This window comes from Dermacentor variabilis, chromosome 8, assembly GCF_050947875.1.
Source record: "Dermacentor variabilis isolate Ectoservices chromosome 8, ASM5094787v1, whole genome shotgun sequence".
Taxonomy (NCBI): domain Eukaryota; kingdom Metazoa; phylum Arthropoda; class Arachnida; order Ixodida; family Ixodidae; genus Dermacentor; species Dermacentor variabilis.
In genome coordinates, this window is record NC_134575.1 from 3,239,266 (window position 1) to 3,257,114 (window position 17,849).

Here is a 17,849-nt window from a genome sequence, read left to right on the forward strand (position 1 = left end):
GAAACAGCTTTCTGAGCTTGTTACGCACGTGGGCAAAGTCCAAGGACCTTTGGTCACCGAGAATGATCTCGAGTTCAGGCAATCTTTATTAACGTGCTTCCCCTGTGTAGAGTAGCGAACCGAAATGTGCGATCTTACGGCCTTTATTTCCTATTTCTCTAGGAAAATGTAACTGAGCTTTTTCAGTCTTGCTTAAGCACTTAAGCGTCTTTTATGAGTTAGAACAATATCGTACATTATCGCAATATCATAAATAATGCTTCAAATTTCTACCTTCATTTATTATGACTGGTGAATTAAGTACTGTATACGATGCGGCGAAAAACTGCCTTCATCTCGAATATATGTTCGGCGGTTAGTTCAATAAAAGGAAATTAAATGTCAAGCTGGTGCGCCCGGTTCGAAGACGGCACAGAAGCAGACATCAGAGAAAGAAAATTGCGTTCATTCTCGGCCGCATGTGGCTGCGATCAAGCCGGACAGTATCGCTGCTGCAGCGTCTTGGCTCGTCTCGCCCAGGCATTCTTCATTTGCGCCCCGCTTCTTGATGCAACAAGACAAGCGAAAACACTCCGCCCACCCTTTCGGAGCCCGATTCAAAGCAGTCATCGATTTGTGCGACGCAGCCTTGGTGTATCACTGCGCCGTTCATAGCGTCATTTTCACGCTAACAAAAAAAAAAAAAAATTGTGAACAAGAACATGAAAAGCACGAAACCGAACTAACGCAAGATGAAAGATAACGGGAAACTAAGGATCTGAGCTTTTGCGACGTTCTTAGCTAAGAACTACTTGCTGTCGTGCAAGCTAGCCGTGCAGCGACCACTGGTGCGCGCTCCGCAGGTTCTGTCGCCTCTGCAAGATGGCCGCTCCCACGGCTCGACTCGATTTGCAGACGACTAGGTTCGCTTGAAGCAGGTGTGTGCTCTCTTCAAATTGTCCGAAGCTCTTGCGCGCCTACGTTCGCCGACGCGAACGCTATTTTCCGTGCGCGTAAACTGTCGTGCGCAAGAAATGGAAGTGTGCCGAGTCTGCTTGTTCTTTGACATTTAGATTTCTTCACATGGCGTCGCGTAGAAATGAATGGGGCGACGCAGATGGCTTGCATGTGACAGTCGTTAAGGCGACGCCCCGCGAACTTGAATGCGTGATGGTACCGAAGCTTTGTCGTGCACAACTATTCGCGAAACTCAGTTGGCTTGCCTATTTCACAAGTTGCAATAACTGAATGTAGGTCACTAGGACGGGCGGACCATGGGCGATATAGCGAGAACTGTTGCTGTTCCTCTCAGTTTTTCACAAATGGGTCTACAATTGTTTTACTTATTAAAACGGTGGAGATATTGTTACTTCTAGGCTAGGAAGTTGCTCTGAATACGTGGTTCGTGGTTTACAGTGGCTGGTGCGCACTGTCATGTGAAATAATACAATATGAACTTTTAATTTGTTTATTCGCTGAATACTGTTATTTCTTTCTTTTCTTGCATTTTTGCTAATTTGATTTCAAATTCGCTTTGAAGTGTGTCGTTTTAGTTTGTTCCTCGAGAATCTGTCTTTCCCCCTAAGATTACTCTCTTTTAAGACGGGCTTTTTTACACATATTATAAGCTAACGGAGATGCACGCTTTACAGGTGCAAAAATGAAGAAGTCCGGGAGGAACGGGGGGATCACAGCCAGCGGTTCGCAAAGCATGACTTGTATGTGCAAAGTTGTTCAAATAAATAAATAAATAAATAAATAGATAAATAAATAAATAAATATCAACTGTAAGCCGAAGTATAACAGTAGCGCCGCTTGGTTTGAAGGTGTCGTGGACAGCAAGCAAGTGGAGCAGACATGTGACAGTTTCATAGCCAAATGATATTACAGGGAAGCTGTTAGTCTCTCGGTAGTCGGCATTTTAACGCGGCAATGTTTAGGGCGCCGTGTTGCAGAAAAATGGCGTCGGCGTAGGCGGAGTTGTGCGTGAGCGAAAAATGCCGTATATATTTAGGTATATGTATATGCCACGCCTTGCTATATGACATGCGGTATATGCGGGTTATAGTGCCTCACCATTCTATCACTGAAGTTGCTCATACCTTGTGTTACATCTTGACAGAGTTATGCCTCGAAATTTTGAGAATGACAGCCCACAAACAACTGTCATGAAACAAAACAGTGACAGCGCATACCTTTAATGTTAAATCTTCTCAGCCTGAAATACTAAAATTACGAAACAATACCAGAAACCCGAAAACGATGCAATTGTTTTGGCCCGGCTGTGCACTAACTACATCCGGAATCAGTCCACGCCGCTTTTCTACCAGAAAGCTCGCTTTCGTGCACAGCGTTTGCGGCCAGCGTTTCCCGGTAAACATTACGGTTACATAAGCTGCAGTTACCCGGGAAGCGTAAGAAGCAGTCGGGGATTTTTCAATGCTATCGCGTTCCACTCTTAAAGGCGAAGCTCAAGCAACTTCAAGTTTTTGCGTCCGCGTCCGTTAGCAAAAATGTGGGCCGATCCCGGTGGCAGTGCAGGCCAGGAGTAGTGGCTCGTACCCCCGTAAGGCACAGGCTTCAAGCACTCGGCAAAGTCAAGCGAACAATGCATACATTGTTTGGAGGAGCAGGAGGAGGAGGAGGAGGAGATAAACTTTATTGAAAGGGGGCAGGGTAAAGAGGGACGTGGCTGAGGGTTAGGGCTCAAGTAAGGCCCTGGGCCTGCTTGGCCTTTTCCGCCCAGTCCACCAGTTCAAGTTGTCGGTCGACGTCCCCGGAACTGAGCCAGGCTGTCCAGTCAGTCTCGCTGCTGACGGGGGGATGAGAGAACGGAGCGAGGTGAATTCCCACATTATGTGTGTGAGTGTTCCTGTTTCTGAACAGAGCCTACATTTGTCGCTTTTCCTGCCCCCTGTGATTTTGTTAATGTATTTTGGGTGTGGGTATGTATTTGTCTGAAGTCGCCGAAACGCGACCGCTTGCGTTTGGTCGAGTTGCTCGGCCGGTGGTGGGAGCGCGCGACGCCTCAAGCGATACCGATGGGCTATTTCATAATAAGTCTCGCAGGGTTCCTCGTGTCTCTCCTCCTCATTCACGCCGTCCGCATCCGCGGACGAGGCTCGGCGCGCGAGATCTCGAGCCAAACTGTGAGCCGGCGCGTTGCCGGGCACAGCCGCGTGAGCGGGGGTCCACACGAGGGTTTTTAAGCCGCTTAGGGGGCGTCGTGTGAGGACATGGTACGCCTGTTTGCAAATTCTACCACGGAAGAAATTGCCGATGGCCTGCTTGCTGTCGCTGATGACGGTATTCGCTTCCGCATGCATGGCCATGGCAATCGCGGTTTCCTCCGCTTCCACCACTCGGCCAGCCGTGATTGTTGTATGTTCTATCAGTCCTCCGTTGTGATCCGCTACCACCGCGGTCATGAGGTCGCCCCGAGGGTGTCTGGCTGCGTCTGTGTAGACCACTCCATCTTGCGAGCCGTAGCATCGCCAAATGGCTTCACTACGGGCCTGCCGACGGCCTTGATGGAACTCGGGGTCCATGTTGCGGGGTAGAGGTGGGGCATAAATATGCCCCCTGACCTTTCGCGGAATCGTAATGTACTCTGTCCCCTCGGGGATAGCCTCGAGACTGAGCTTCCGGAGGACTGTGCGGCCAGCCGGGGTTAGCGAGAGACGACGGACTTGGGCTGCGTGGTGAGCGTCTAAGAGCTCCTCGATCGTGTTATGCATGCCTAAGGCCTCTAGCCTTGCGGTGGCCGCGTGGTCCGGAAGGCCCATGGCTGCCTTTGTGCTTCGTCGGATCATGGTGTTTAATTTGGCTAAGTCCGTGGCTGCGAATTTGACATATGGTGTCGAGTACATGGTTCTGCTGGTTATGTATGCCTGCAAAAGTCGAAGCAGATCGCCCTCGCCCATGCCGTGGTGCCGATTAGCCACCCGGCGAATGAGCTGTAGTGTGTAGTTGGTCGCCCTCTGGAGTTTCTTTAACATGAGCCCGCAGCGCAGCGTGTTCTGAAAGTCTAGCCCCAATATTTTGATACTGGGGCGCTCCGGGATGGTAAGTTCTCCGACCTTAAGTTCAAGGAAGCGCCTTCTCCGTGGTAATCCCCTGGGACAGCTACTTCTGCCGGGCTTGATCAGGAGGTATTCGGATTTTTCCGGTGAGCACGTCAGGCCCCTCGACTCCGCATAAGCTTGTACGACGTTGATGCCGCGTTGCATGATCTCTTGAAGAATTCGTGGATCATCCGCCGCTGCCCATAACGTCACGTCATCAGCGTAGAGGCTGTGGTGAAGCCCAGGGATAGAGCACAGCAGTTCCGGGAGCCCGCGCATCGCCGCGTTAAAGAGAAAAGGGGAGATGACTGATCCCTGCGGCGTGCCTCGGCTCCCCAGCTCTATAAATTCAGTTTCATGTTCGCCGACTTTGATCCGGCACTTCCGGTCGGTGAGAAAGTTTCGGACGTATTGGTATGCTCGGTTTCCAACACCCAGTTGGGTCAGGCCCTCGAGCACCACTGCGTGGGCGACATTGTCGAAGGCCTTCTTCAGGTCGAGGCCCAGGAGGCACCGGAATCGGCGAGCGTCCGCCGGACTTTCGGGTTGCATCACCTGCCTTTTTAACTGAAGGAGCACATCTTGTGAGGACAGGTGTGGCCTGAAACCAAACATAGAGTGGGGGAACTCGTCCCCATCTTCTACGTGTTCATTGAGACGGTCTAGGACCACGTGCTCCATCAGTTTGCCGACGCATGATGTGAGTGAAATCGGCCTGAGGTTGTCCGCATTGAGTGGTTTGCCTGGTTTTGGTATAAAGACGATCGTTGACGTCTTCCACTCTTCCGGGATGGCGCCCGTCTTCCAGCATTCGTTCATGAACTCGGTGAGCTGCTCCATTGCGGCCTCGTCCAGGTTGCGTAGGATCTTGTTGGTAACGCGGTCCGAACCCGGCGCCGAGTTCGTCCGCAGCTTGTAGGCGGCTGCCGACACCTCAGCGAACGTAATGTCTTCGTCTATGTGCGCGTTCGGCCGGCCCTGGTAGGCCGCAGGTAACGGTGTCTTGAGTTGCGGGCTGATGTACTTGTCTCGCATCTCGGCCAGGAACGCCCCCGGGTCCTGAGCATGCGTGTGGATTAACTTGGCCATGTTTCTTCTGCCTTCGGCCCTGGTGGTGTCCGGATCCAGGAGGTGGCATAGGAGGTGCCACGTCCGGGCTGCGCTGAGGCGTCCCTTCATGCGATCACATATTTGGTACCATTGCTGCCGGGTGACCTCGGTCGCGTGATCGGAGATCTCTGCGTCGAGTCTAGTGATTCTTTCTTTTAGGGCTTGGTTATCTTTCCCCTGCCGTTGCCAACGCCGGAGCATGCTCGATCTTGCCTGCCACATGTGGAGCAGCCTGCTGTCGACGTTGGAGGTTTCCGGGGCGTCTTCCGGGTCAAGATGTTCCGTATGCTCTTCCACGTCGGCCAGGAGTCGGCTCGTCCAGGATGAGATAGTGGCGATGGATCCCTCACTGGCTCGCATTCTTCTGGACTCGCGGAATTTGTCCCAGTTTGTAACCGAGAAGCATCCGAACCACGTAATTCATGATAAGACGCTCCTGATAACAAATCGAAGCATGTAGCTCTCCCAGCATACGTTTCCCGGTAAAGTTTACTGTTGCGCAAGCTTCTGTGGCACGTGAGGAGGGGTGTCACTAGCCTTTCGTGCATAGAAGAACGGGCCTAGCAACTGATTTAAATGTTGCTGCAGCATCGCTATGGGCGGCGGCGCTTCGCCAAAATTATCGTTACTCTCACTACTACCATTATTCTAAATGACCATTACTACCATTACTCTAAAGCTATAAAGCATTGCATACTCCCCTCAGCAATTGTCGCGGTGGTTTTCAACCGATGGATGGCGAGTCAATTTTTTACGCTCCGAAAGCCACCCTACAAACGACATCATGCACTTCATAATTTTGCACGAAGTGTGTAATCATTAAAAATAGCTCTAACTATGCTGATTCCCCAACGAGCACGATATTTTGCAAATATCATTGTGAGTTTACCAGCTAAATGTCACGTTCTATCGCAGTATTCTGACAACGATATAGAGCGTTTAGTTTATGCGTTACACTACAGCGTCATGCCTAAACTTGATTCTCTAGGACATTACTGCATTACACACTAAAAGAAATGAAACCATCCTGTGTTGGTTAGCATGAGCTCGAGCCCGCGTGGCTATGAGCCTCAACTACGATGGTGAATAAATAGCTGGCCCGTGCCTGTATGGGCTGCACGTTTGAAGGGAATTTCCCATATTGGCGAAATTCTCCGAGTTCTGTTGCAAAAGGCAAAGAAACACGTCTCGTTCATAATAAAATATTTGTTCTTGTTTTCTGGCTTAAGGAACTCAGCAAAGGCAAGCGAACATTGTTTGGAATCACGCATACAACGTACAAAACAGCATATGATTCAATAAAGAACAATAACAAAACAAAGCTTTTGTCCAAAGAAAGCGAAGAATTTGACCATTCAGAAGTATGGCAGTTAAATTAGATGTAGTAAGTATTTTTGCCAGTATCCGAATGTATATCGCGGTACGTTTGTTCAACGCTCCACGCGTAATCGCAGTGCCTTGCCCCATGTGGAAAAAAAAAAGAACGTGTGCCGCTATTAACGTTGTAACGACAGACACCTTCTATAGCAAGTGCGAGAGTTAAAGGAGAACTGGCGACACATAATTTTGAGGTTTTAAAAACTTTACAACACGCTCCTCCCACCTTTCACATTCAGCAAGTACGAAAATTTGGAATCACTTGTTTTAATTTGACTCCAAAGTCGTCTTGAAATGCCGGACCTGGCGTCATCGATACTAATGGGACGTCACGGCACAGAGTGAAATTCGCTGCCGTCGTGGAGTTAAAAGCCCGTGTAAGACGGTTTTGCCCTTAAAAAAATTAATCGGAGTGGTGCCTGCGCGTCTGGCGGAGCTCGCGTGAAGCAGTAGCAGCTATCGCAGTAACGCCATTATGAGCAGCGTCATGACGCATTTGCATTCTGAATACCGAAATCGGAGCTGGTTCGTGGAAAAAAGTTATATGGTAAATTACATTGTTTAGTATGGTGCTTGCAAGTATATTTTCTAAGCTTTACAGAGCTTGAACGTTTCTTTAACGCAGAAAAAAAAAATACACGCAGGAAACTAATGTGTCGGCTCTCTTTTAAGTGTGTAGAATAATTTCGCAAACAACAAGAGACCTAGCTGACAACAGATGTGCCTATTGCTTTCTGATTTAATTGTGGAACAAAGAGTTTGCAAAAATTCTGCCCTCAGAAAGAGAAAGTTTACTTTGCTGTCTCGATAGCTGTAGTGTGTGATGGAGTGGCACTGGGTGAAATATATATGTGTTGATTTTCGACGGTTGAACAAGATCACGCTGAAGGACGTCTACCCCTTACCACGCATCGATGATGCTCTGGACTGTTTGCAGGGAGCCGAGTTCTTTTCTTCGCTGGATTTGCGATCACGCTATTGGCAGGTTCCGATGGCAGAGGCCGATCGCCCAAAAACTGCCTTTGTTACACCAGACGGCTTGTATGAATTCACCGTCATGCCTTTCGGACTTTGCAACGCACCTGCTACGTTCGAAAGAATGATGGATAATGTTCTGCGTGCCCTCAAATGGAAAATCTGTCTTTGCTATCTTGACGACATTGTGGTGTTCGCCCCTGATTTCTCAACGCACCTGCTCCGCCTCCAGCACGTACTCACTTGCTTGACCAACGCCGGGTTGCAACTTAACCTGAAGAAGTGTCGATTTGCTGTTCGTCAGCTCACAATTTTAGGCCATGTCGTGTCAAAGGAGGGCATTAGCCCGGATTCCGAGAAACTACGTGCTGTTACTACGTTCCCAAAACCTACCACTATGAAAGAGCTACGCAGTTTTATCGGCCTCTGCTCTTACTTCCGGCGATTCGTTCGAAATTTTGCGTCAATTATATCGCCTCTCACGCAGCTCCTTGGGGGCGCTAGAGATCTCTCATCATGGTCTCCAGCGTGTGACGACGCCTTCAAAACCTTGCGCCGCCTTCTCACGACGCCACCCATTCTTCGCCATTTTGACCCTCAAGCGCCAACCGAAATCCATACCGATGCAAGCGGTGTAGGCCTTGGCGCTGTGTTGGCACAGCGTCAACCTGACCACACAGAATACCTCGTCGCATACGCGAGTCGCACGTTAACCAAGGCGGAGACGAATTACAGCGTTACAGAAAAGTAGTGTTTGGCCATTGTGTGGGCGCTTGGCAAGTTTCGCCCATATTTATACGGCCGATCGTTTGACGTAGTGACCGACCACCACGCACTATGTTGGCTGTCGACGCTCAAAGATCCATCGGGCCGCCTTGCCCGCTGGGCATTGCGAATCCGAGAATATGACATCCGCGTGGTTTACCGTTCCGGGCGAAAGCACTCCGATGCTGACGCGCTATCCCGATCGTCGCTTCCCCCGAAGGCCAGTGACGACTCCGCCTGCGAGTGTACATTATCCTCTCTGGACGATGACACTATCGCTGCTGCACAGCGTAATGATGCCTGGGCTGTATCTCTGCTAGACCTTCTCTCGGATACGTCAAAAGTTCCGGCGTCACGTACGCTTCGGCGCCAAGTGCCTCATTTTGCGATTCGCGACCAGCTATTATATCGACGCAACTATGCCCGAGAGGGACGCACCTGGTTACTCGTCATTCCGAGAATCTTGCGATCAGAGCTCTGCTCCTCGTTCCACGTCGACCCTCAGTGTGGCCATGCGGGAGTCTTCAAGACCCACGAAAGACTTCGACACTGCTATTACTGGCGGGAAATGTACAATTTCGTTCGAAAGTTCGTCCACTCTTGTCATGAGTGCCAACGCCGCAAAGCGCCACCGCACAACTCCGCCGGTGAACTCCAGCCTTTACAATGCCCATCCCGACCCTTTGATCGCGTGGGCATAGATCTCTACGGGCCACTTCTGTTGACTCCTACCGGCAAAAGGCGGATAATCGTTGCGGTAGACCACTTAACCCGTTATGCGGACTGCTGCTCTACCAAATGATTCAGCGCAGGAGGTCGCCAATTTCATACTTCGTCGTTTTCTCCTTCGTCACGGAGGTCCACGTGAAGCGACAGAGGCCGCGCCTTCCTATCTGAAGTCATCGAACGACTGCTTGCTGAATGCGCCATTGTTCATCGTAAATGCACTGCTTATCACCCACAGACTCACGGTACCACGGAACGCTTTAATCGAACTCTTGGTGACATGCTCGCCATGTATGTCTCACCTGATCACTCTAATTGGGACCTAGTTCTTCCGTTTGTCACCTACGCTTACAACACCGCGACTCAGGCCACTACCGGATTCTCACCCTTTTACCTTCTTTACGGCCGTCATCCTTCGCACACAATTGACACCATTCTACCCTGCCGGCCTGACCCATCTGAATGCCTGCCGATCTCGGAAGCCGCCAGACACGCCGAGGAATGTCGCCAGCTGGCCCGCCGATTCACCTCGGACGACCAGAACCATCAAAAAGCCGTTCACGATGCCCAGAACTCGACTCCCACTTTTCTCCCGGGCGCTCTCGTTTGGTTGTTAGTGCCACACCGCACGCCTGGGCTCGCTTCAAAACTCCTTCCGAAGTATGACGGGCCATACCGCGTTCTCGAGAGAACATCACCCGTCAATTACCTGGTTGAGCCGCTAACGCCGCCGTCCGACATGCGACGTCGTAACCGCGAAGCCGTTCACGTTCAGCGTCTCAAGGCGTATCACAATTCTACCGTCCTTCCAGAAAACAAAGTCGCCAGGATGGCTCCTTTATTTCCGCGGGGCCATTGTAAGGAAGATGACGAACGTGGGCACAGAGTCAGCAGCATCGGCAGCATCAAGCGCGCAGCAGAGGCTCGAGCTCGGGAACTGCTCGGTGCATCCCAGGACCGGCGGTCGCTACGAACCCCAATAACTCTCCTTCATAATATGTTTAAGAGATGTTTGTTGTCTACGAATCTTCGGCTGATTTAAGATCTGTGTTGACACTGTTGAAGCTTGAGGAAGTTGGTGTGACATTCTTTTTCAACAGCGCAAAGGGCAAGGACGAGACGAGTGCACATACACAGCGCCGATTTTTTTTTTTTTTTTAGTGGAAGTCTACAACTGGCAGGTTCACACTTTTGCAAGATTTCCACACCGTCTGAAACGCATCGGTCCACTTCAGGGGCCGCTGCTAGGTTAGACACTTGCCTCACCATTGTGAGAAGTTCCGGTGCCGATCGCCTGGGTTCCATGGCTAACTTTGGTCCCCGTCTAAGGACGTCTTGTGCTTGTTCCGGCAGGGACACTTTTCACCACAGGTGTGGACCGGACTGAAGCCTTCCTGTTGCGTCTTCGAGGTGCTGGCTGGAAACTCTAGCAGCGTGCACTGCCATAATAATTCCGTTGTCCTGTCTGCGGTCTGAGACGACTGCCGCCATTCATGTGCACCGTGCGCTGAAGATCAGCTGCCGTGAGCTCTCAGGAAGAGCCATTGTCTGTAGAGGCTGGCTTGCCTGCGCCACTACGATCGAAAGATCTTGCAAACTCTTATGCCGTGGTTCTTCGATGGATGGAGTCCTCCGAACAACGCCAAAATCTTCGGTGGCAGAACATTTACTCTAAGACGGAAGGAAAGCTTGCAGGCGCGGCAAACCGCGACTACGATCAACGAAACTAAATGGCAATTAAAGGTTGACATTGAAACACGAAAAAGGGCCCATTGTACTAGAAATGAATGCAGAGACTGCTGAAGCTTGGGCAAATTGGTGTGACATTTTTTTTCAACAGCGCGAAGGCAAGAACGAGAAGAGTGCACATACACAGCGCTCTGTATGTGCACTCATCTCGTCCTCGTCCTTTGCACTGTTGAAAAAGGAATATCTGTGTAGTTTTGAAAAACGCGATATTTTCATTGTCAACTGGTACTGCAGAGCAGCGAGAGGTGGTATTTAGTTTGCATTAAACACGTGGCAGAGCTCCTTTTTTTACGCTATAAGGACTGGAGTCAGACTATGGTTGAAATGTGTGTACGCTCTTCGCGAATTGACGTGCTCTTTGCAGGGTGCCGCCGAACGTGCGTGTTCACGTTACTTGTTTGTGCGTTCGCAAGTGCATTTGTGAGTGTGTGTTAATGCTTTTTATTCGAAGGATTTGCTGAAAGGCATAATGAGAAGAAAAACAAAAGAAAACACGCGGGTCTGTCTGTCTGTCTGTCTGTCTGTCTCTCTGTGTGTGTGTGTGTGTGCGTGTGTGTGTGTGTGTGTGTGTGTGTGTGAGTGTGTGTGTGTGTTTGTGTGTGCGGGCGGGCGTGCATGCGCGCCGTTTTGCAATTTATCTTTAACAATTGCAGCAGAACCGATCTCAATATGGCTGTCGAACGTAATGCGGTTAGCATTGAATCAATGTAGCGACACAATGTATTGCCACCGTCGAAACATCTTATGTATGAGGTGTGTACTGCAGCGGGAAGTTCTCTTTCGTTCTTCCCTAAGGACACTCGGCGCCATCTAGTGCCGCCGCCGCAAAGCCTACGCGTGGCCACTGAAGTGCATGTCGTCGAGGGCTGAAAAACGTGCCATTCGGCAACCGGGCTACTCTCTCGCGCTTCTTTCTGGACACGCTGCGCCATCTAGTGACACTGCCGAGAAGTCCGCGCTTGTCCTCCAAGACTAGAAGTGCGGTGCCTGCGAACGCTGAGAATTGTTCTCTCGCTTGCCGCACACCCGGCGGCGCATACTCAGTGACCCAAATTTGAGCAAGGTTCATTTAAGAACGGAACATACCCAGTGCATTCATGGCGTAGCTCGCTAAAGCGTTGGCTGGAAAGGCATTGATTGAGACGCGTCACACACCCAGTTCATTTGTCGCGCGGCCTGCTAAAGTATCCGGTGTCTGTCATTGAGCAAGCTTGTGGCGTGGGTTGAATTCCGCTGAGCATCGGAGAAATTTAAGGAATGTTTTCTTCATTGCCCAAGTTACTCAAAGTTGGTGACATTATTTGAAGAGCGGCACACACCTAATGGCACATACCCGCTGACCCAAGTTGGCATCAAAGCTAGGTTAATCGGAGGGCAGCACAGACCCATACAGTGACACACACCCGGTGCTCCAAGTCGGCGTCGGAGAGTTTCTACGAACAGCGGTACTTGCCCGGTCCCGCCTCTGCTGTAGCCCGACGTGAAAGAGGTTCGCTGAAGAGCGGCACGTATCGTCACATACTCAGTGACCCAAGTTGTGACCCTAGGTAGGAGGTAAAACAGTTGGATACAAATATACGTAGATACAAAAGTAGATAGGAACATAGAAACGCAGATGAGTATTTGGCCCCCGGGAAGTGTGTCAAGTACCCCAAGAATTCCAACACATTAAAACGTAGATCCAATGCGATGTTGGTATATAAATGACGCGAAACTAGCTTCAGTCTGCGAAGCAGCAGCAAGGACGAATGACACGAGCACAAATTCGACATCTGTAACTGTAAACTCTCTGCCACGAGGGCGAAGGCGATGTATATGATGCTTGTCGACGGACGACTGTTGAACAGGGCTGCACGAACAGGGAAGTACGATACGTACCTAATTACACTCAAGGGTCACATACCCATTGTGGGGGACTAGCCAAGAATGAACGGTAGTCTGTCTACTCTACGCAGAGACCCATATTGCTGTCGATTCGGTCACGTATCCAGTTTTGTCTGCTTGGTACGAAAGCATGCCAGCACCCTCAAAGTGGGGGCAGGAGATACAGCTTTGAAACTGCCTTCTGCTTTCCTGCGCCGACAGGGGCTGTCCGCTGGACAAAGCGTAGAGGCGGCCATGGACGAGAACCTGAGCCGCGGCTACGTCCAGCTGGGCCGCCAACCGCAGGGCCTGCGTGTCCAGCCGGCGGCGCACGAGCGGGCTCCGGAGGACCGCTGCAGCTGCGTCTACCTGGCCCTGGTGCTGGCCGGCGTCGGGTTCCTGCTGCCGTACAACAGCTTCATCACGGCCGTCGACTACTTCCAGGACAAGTACCCGCGCACGACCATCGTGTTCGACATGAACCTCGTGAGCGCCTTCGCTATACATACATATATAGTGTCCGCTTCGGGAGGTTTGTCAACGACGTGCGCTTGAAGCAGCGACAATCGAGAGTACTTACGTCAGCGGCACCTTGCGCAAACTAAAGGTCCGCAAGTCGAACCTTTACTTCTTTGCTCTAAAATGTGGAGCCTATGACGTCAGTCTTATGTATAACGCTATTGCCGCGTATATGTATGAGACTCTTATTGCTTAAAAAATATCATCAAAAATTGACAGTAGGAGTAGCCTTTTACTCAGACCGCTATTTAACTATATATTCAATAAATAAACAATCAACTAGCGCTGGACAGACGTTGTCAAACTCGCGAAGAAATTTAATGCGAAATGTGAAAGCTGGTTGCATAATCCGTGCTTTGTTTTTACGTTCTTCTTGTCTCATGTATGTGAGCAGCGCAATGCTAAACTATGAGAAATTCTATAAGTCTCACCTACGAGTCCAGCTTAAATTAGTATTTTTCTGCATTGTTTCCTTCCCGATATGTTGGCTGAGAAAGAGCGTCTTACTTTCAAAAGACAGAAAGAAATACTCCATTTCAATGCTATGGCTTTGTAATAAAGAACTAAGCTCTGCGTCTCAGACTGTCCTGCATTTAGATGGAAACCCGAGAGTTAAAGCTTCCTATCAGTATTGCGTCGCATCTTGTCGTCTGCTTACTTTTTGCGAGAGTATAGACGAAGCTGATGTGTGGGATGGGTTTGCTGTCTCGGCTGGCTTTGCAGATCTTTTGCAACACTTTGCAGATAAATGTAGATGCAAAATTCTGAAGCATTTTCATTGCGTATTCAGTATCGCATAGAAGACATTTGTCAACTTAAATTCGTATGTACTTCACCGTCATGATTTGTGTGCATCAGCCGCATAAGGATTTGCCGCCTGCGTATTGATTCGGCCGCGAATGAATGGAGGGCGGGGGAATGCGCTCATCCTCCTCATCGCCTCACAGCTTCTTGCGCTTTCGAAGCGCAGAACAATTTTTGCAACAGAGACGCAGAGGGGCCACAGTCAAGAGGTAAGGAAAAAGTGAAGTCGAAATGCGATTTAGTTTGAAAGCTTGAAGGGGGTCCGCTGTACTTGTGTTGTTGCTGGCACCAGTAATCGTCGGCTTAACAGCATTGCCGCAACACCTACTTAGATGTGTCGATGCTTCAGAAGGCCTCTCTTCTCAGCGAGAGCTTAACTGGCGTAAATTGTTTTTTTCGGGACATCTAAAAAAGAGAGAAGAAGAGAGCGAGAGAGAAGAAGTTGAGCCGAAAAGGCATTATGAACATAAAGCTTTTTCGTAAACGGCTGCTTGGAAGAAAGTTCGTCGTCACGCTAAGTTTGCGATAGCAAGCTTTTTCGTTTTCACAAGTGCGTTCGTGACGGCATCGAAATCGTGCCGGCTTTGAGCACGCATGATGGCTCGCAGAAATGAGCAGGGACGTTTCTTCGTCGGTAACAGTTTGCGAACTGCGTCAGGAATTGTACGAAAAAAAAAAGAAAATTAGTGACGATTTAGCGGCAAATGCGACAGAAATGCGTTAGACTGACGTCGCACCTCTTTGAGGTCCTGAATCCATGATTGCGAAGTGTTGATCCGGAGCTCATTCGACACACGTCGTGTCTATTCGGGCAGCGAAGTGCAACTGACGTTGATGCGCAGCATGCTCCCGTAAGTTTCGCTTCACACGCACACACATAAACCACGCACACACAAAACACACACACAGAGAGACGCACACACGCACACGCGCTCTTCTGAGTTCTCACATCCCCTCTTTACCTCTACCACGTGACCAGCTTATCGGGCTTCACACACATAGACTTTTTCCCATTATGACACTCCTAATGCTAACGCATAAAAAAAGAAGCGCATTGCATCGATGCTTGGCTTTCTCTTTTGAGACCATTGTTCTGGTCTGGCAGGCGACTTATAGTCAGAACAAGGGTGTTTTAATACTATCGTGAAGTCGTTCATTTCTAGTGAATGTTTTTTTTAAATTCCACTGCTATGTTACCCCGAATCATATAATGGCCGTAAACATGACAGTGCCTTGTCTTTAAAGCTTAAAAAAGTGATTGTAGTGTAATTACTTTGCGTCGCGATATATCTCGTAGCTTTATAAATACTCAAATGACGCTCAATGTTGTATTCAATTTAACCATTGAATTGTACGGATGCGCTGTAATAATCGTAGCGATAGGAAAACGAAATTTCCCTTCTCATACGGCATTCCGACAAAAATTTAGTGGCGAAGTTCTTGCCGTGGTAAGGTGACTCAAATTACGGCATTGCGCTATAAGAAGGAAGGTCCCGCAGAAATCGGATTAAGAAAAAGAAAATTGCGTATTGTATAGGTCACACTATTCAGTGTCACGCAAGACTTTCCCGTTGTAGACATTCGCATCCACACTCGCCCGACTTGCTCGAGCTTAAGCAAGAGGCTTTAAGAAGAAACTTGAGAGGCTAAAAAAAAGCCGTATCGACTGTGGCACTACTAGGCCGTATCGTGTACATTGCCAGTAACCCGCTTGGAAGCGCGCGTAAAGAAGGAGAAACGCTGAGAGCGAAAGCAAAGCATAGCGTTGCGCTTGAACTCCTGGGACGGTGTTCTAAGGGCACGTGGGTTCGACTATCGCGGACGGGACATACGTGGTTGCGCCGAAATTTCTGGCCGAGTAGGGCCTGTGTTGACGTCGAACCGGCGCCGCTACGCTGCCCGTAAAGAGCCGGGTCAGCAAAATTACGTCACTCTTTGGCTTGAGCACTGATATTGTTTTGCACTTTTGATATTTATCAGTCTGAGAAGCTTAAAGATAAAAGCCATGTGCTGTGAATGCCCTCTCTTATGACATTTGTTTACGGGCCGCCAGTCTCAAACATTCTGAGGAGTAATTTTGACGGTTGTATAGCATAGCCTCTACCCTGCATACACGGCACGTATAAAGGTATAGCATACATGTACCTAAACTCTTTTTCAGACATAAAGTGCAACGCTGTGAAGGCTAGTGAGACTTTTTGCAGTGGCTGCATTCGAACTTAGAGATAGCATAGATAATGGAAATAGTGCGATGTTTCTTAGCGCCAAGTGTGCGAAACTATTCTTTGTACAGGGTGTCCCACGTCACTTGAGCCAAACATTAAGGATATGCAAGTGCCACGTAGCTGGACAGAACCAAGGTAATGTTGATTGGCGTCGCTTGGAGATGCTCGGATTAATTTTTTCATGCCGCCTAATGAGATAATTCATCTTAATTAATTAATCCACTTCTCAAATATTACGATTAGACGAATAGTGTCATGGAGACAATTAAAGAGCAATAGGAAAAACTCCGGATGCAGCTTTCTGTTGCTCAATACGTGTTACATAAAAATGTTTTTGCGAGCGTGAAAGAAACCCGCAAATACACGCAAAATTGCCACGTGACTGGCCACTCGACGCACTTCGCGTGTATTCGTGGGCTTCTTTAACTTTCGGGAAAACACTTTTATGTAGCAGGTATTGAGCACCAGAAAGCTGTATCGGGAGTTTTTCCTGTTGATCTACGATTGTCTCATTGACACTATTAATCGAATCATAATATTTGAGAAGTTGATTAATTAAGTGTGGTTGATTACGTAATTATGGTAAATGAAAAAAATTATTCTGAGCGTCTCCAAGCAATGGCAAACAACATTACCTTGGTTATGACCAGGTTACTTGCATATTCTTAATGTTTGGCTCCGGCGACGTGGGGCACCCTGTAAGTAATCAATAATTGGTTGCAAAGGTATTGATAGCCTAGAACGACAGAAAGCTGACCTAGTTGGTAAGGATTCATTATGCAAAAAATGTGCACGCCTCACCTAACTGCACGTCAGAGTTAGATGAACGCGCGATATTGTACAGGCACAAGAATGAAGATACGCGTCTTATGGTAGAGGCATGGCATATCTATAATGGTGGAAGTGCGTGCGTGAGTCAACCTTAGGTTACATAAGGAAGAGATTAAGACCCCTGTCACACGGACGCGGCTAAAGTCCTTTTAACTCCCTTCAACCGTCTTTATCTCGAGGGAGATGCGCGCCGTGTCACACGGCAGTCCTTTAGCAAAGGAAGGAAGTTCCTAGCGAAAGGAGATGGAAGGTCTCCCTTGCAGACTGAAGGGAGTAAGTACTCTTGTACTCTTGTTCCCAGCGTGCTTGAATTTCGAGTCAAGAAATCACTCTCATTTTTATTACTTTCACTTTTACCAGCAATTATAACTGTTTTTATTGCATATAATATAGTATTTGAGCACTGACAAAGATATATGAGTTGAGCAGCTACATTCGGCTCTCGAACCGGGCGTTCTCGGAATGGCTGGTGCGTTTGCCCTGACTGCGCCATTTTTTGTTGTTTTGGTCAACGCGATCGCACGTCTTGCGCATGCGGAATGAGTGATTCACGTCTTTCCCAAGACTTTTTAGCCATATATAACGTGTTTCTTTCATGATTGCGTACGAGGTGAGCAGCGCCTAATGGACCCCCAGCGGCAGCTTTCAAAAGCTCGCTTATAGGCCGTGTGACACGGACCTAACTCCTTTGAGGTGACACTCCCTTGCGCTCCTTTAAGGGAAGGAAGTTTGAAGGAGATCCGAGTTGCCCGTGTGACACGGGTATAAGTGCCTTAACAGCTATCTCTCACGTAGCCTCAGTGCTCCCTTCAGTTGATAGTCGGCGTTCGTGTGGTCCACTTCTCTTATCTAGTGCCCTGTC

The 17,849-nt window shown here is 49.1% G+C and overlaps 1 protein-coding gene across 1 annotated transcript in view; it reads left to right on the forward strand.

Moving 5' to 3' along the window:
* Positions 1–837: 837 nt before the first annotated feature.
* Positions 838–17,849, forward strand: part of Ent3 (equilibrative nucleoside transporter 3) — a 454,360-nt gene continuing 437,348 nt past the window's right edge. Inside the window, exons 1-2 of the mRNA XM_075700951.1 lie at positions 838–917; positions 12,831–13,094. Coding sequence (XP_075557066.1) covers positions 12,864–13,094 — 231 coding nt within the window. The 5' untranslated portion in view covers positions 838–917; positions 12,831–12,863. The remainder of the gene's footprint in view (positions 918–12,830; positions 13,095–17,849) is intronic.